At 66.9% G+C, this 1,674-nt stretch overlaps 1 protein-coding gene across 1 annotated transcript; it reads right to left on the bottom strand.

The window, feature by feature from the left end:
* Nucleotides 1–22: 22 nt before the first annotated feature.
* Nucleotides 23–1,660, bottom strand: LOC115307360 (low-density lipoprotein receptor-related protein 1-like; the record flags this gene model as incomplete). The annotated part of the gene is made up of 4 exons (XM_029959015.1): nucleotides 1,525–1,660; nucleotides 1,162–1,290; nucleotides 359–490; nucleotides 23–157 (listed from the first exon to the last, which is right to left on the bottom strand). Coding segments are annotated over exons 1-4 (499 nt in total), but the record flags the coding sequence as incomplete, so codon positions are not given.
* Between the last annotated feature and the right edge of the window lie 14 nt (nucleotides 1,661–1,674).

The following is a 1,674-nucleotide window of genomic DNA, read 5'->3' as shown; positions in this document are numbered from 1 at the left end:
CAGCCCCGGAGCCCCCTCCCACCGGCGATCCAGTCCACGGCGATGCCCTCCACGCGGCCGATGCCGTTGGTCACCACGTCCTCGCGCCACGTCTGGTCCCGCTTGGCCCGGCTGATGGTGCTCAGGCCCATGTCCACCCAGTAAATCGTGTCGTTCTCTGAGAGGGACGAGGAGGCGGGAGGGGGGTGTCAGACATCGCCCCTGGGTCACCCAGGAGTGGCACAGACCTGCACCCCAGGGCCCCGAAACCCTCCTTCACCCAGCGCTGCCCAGGGGGGATGTTCTGGGGCAGAGCTCTGCCAAAGTGGGGTCTGGAGCTGGATCCCTCAGGCTCCCCCTGTTCCCAGCCCTGCATCACCTGCGTGGAAGTCGATCCCCACAGCCAGGGAGGTTCCCGACACCGGCACGAGAGCATCGGACTTGTCGTTGGGGTCCAGGGGAATGCCCCGGATCCCCTCGTGGACCGAGTACAGGAGGAAGGAGCCAACACCTGTGACACAGGTGTGGGGACAGTCAGACATCCCATAACCCACAGGCTGTCCCTCCACCATGGAAAACTGTGACAGCTGCTCCGTGGAGGAGAATGAGCCTGGCAGGGTTCCGTGGGCCCATCCCAGACCTCCCTGGGGGCTGAAGCCCTGGCATAGCCCATTCCAGGGTCCTGCCCCACTCCAGGGCACAGGGGAGCACGAGCGAGGCCCCTTCTCACCACCCCCCACCCCCCTTTTGTGCTGGCAAAGGCTCTGTGGCGCATCTGGGTCAGGGCAGTGCTTGTTATTCAGCCCCTGCCCTGACCCAGATGGTGCAGAGCTCCGCCAGCCCCCTCCAAAAACACCCGGAACACTCTGCACACAAACAGCCTTTGAGAGGCCCTGGCAGTGCCCGGGGAGACGGCGGCAAACACGGCAGGGACGGGGGATCTGCCCAGCCCCGCTCCCGAACCCAAACCCGCTGCCCACAGGGAGGGTCCCACCTCTCCTTGGGGGGCTCCCGTCGTGCTGTCCCCCTCCCCTCCTCCAGGACGCACTCAGGGGGCAGCAGTGCCCTCCTGCTCATCAGGGACAGTCCCTGCAAGGGTCTTGCTGCCACCTGAGCCCACAGCCCCTCCGAGCCCCGCAGTGCCCCCCTGGTCCCCAGTGCCCCCCGCACAGGCACACTCACCCTCGCAGGACTGCTGCCCGCTCTTGAGGCTGTAGCCCGCCGTGCACATGCAGGAGCGGGAGCTCTCGGAGGTGGGCAGGCAGAGCTGAGAGCAGTCCCCGTTGTTTTGGCTGCAGGGGTTGGTCCCGGCTGCGGCAAAGAGAAGGGGGTGAGGGGCTGTGGGGAGACAGGGAGCACCCGCCAGGGCTGGGCCAGGCAGTGCCCACACGAGATGAGGGTGCCCCGTGCCGGCCAGCAAGGATGTGGCACGAGGGCAAAGGCTGGGTTTGGCACAGCTCTGAGGGATGGGGCCACCCGGCCACCACAGAGCAGCCAAGCACTGCCCGGCCCTGTGGGGTCTCTGCCCCAGGACCCCCCGCTCACCCTGCTGGATGCTCTCGTCGTACACCTTCATGTGCATCACCAGCGTGGTGCTGTTGCGCAGCACCGTCACCTCCGTCCCGTCCTTCTTGTTGCAGGTGCCCATCCTCTCGGAGGCCTGGTCAGCCCACCACAGCTTGTCCCCTGGCAGGA

The sequence above is a fragment of the Manacus vitellinus genome, unplaced genomic scaffold (assembly GCF_001715985.3).
Source record: "Manacus vitellinus isolate BGI_N305 unplaced genomic scaffold, ASM171598v3 ctg7180002434710_pilon, whole genome shotgun sequence".
NCBI classification, from domain to species: Eukaryota; Metazoa; Chordata; class Aves; order Passeriformes; family Pipridae; genus Manacus; species Manacus vitellinus.
This window is presented reverse-complemented; position numbering and strand designations above follow the sequence as displayed.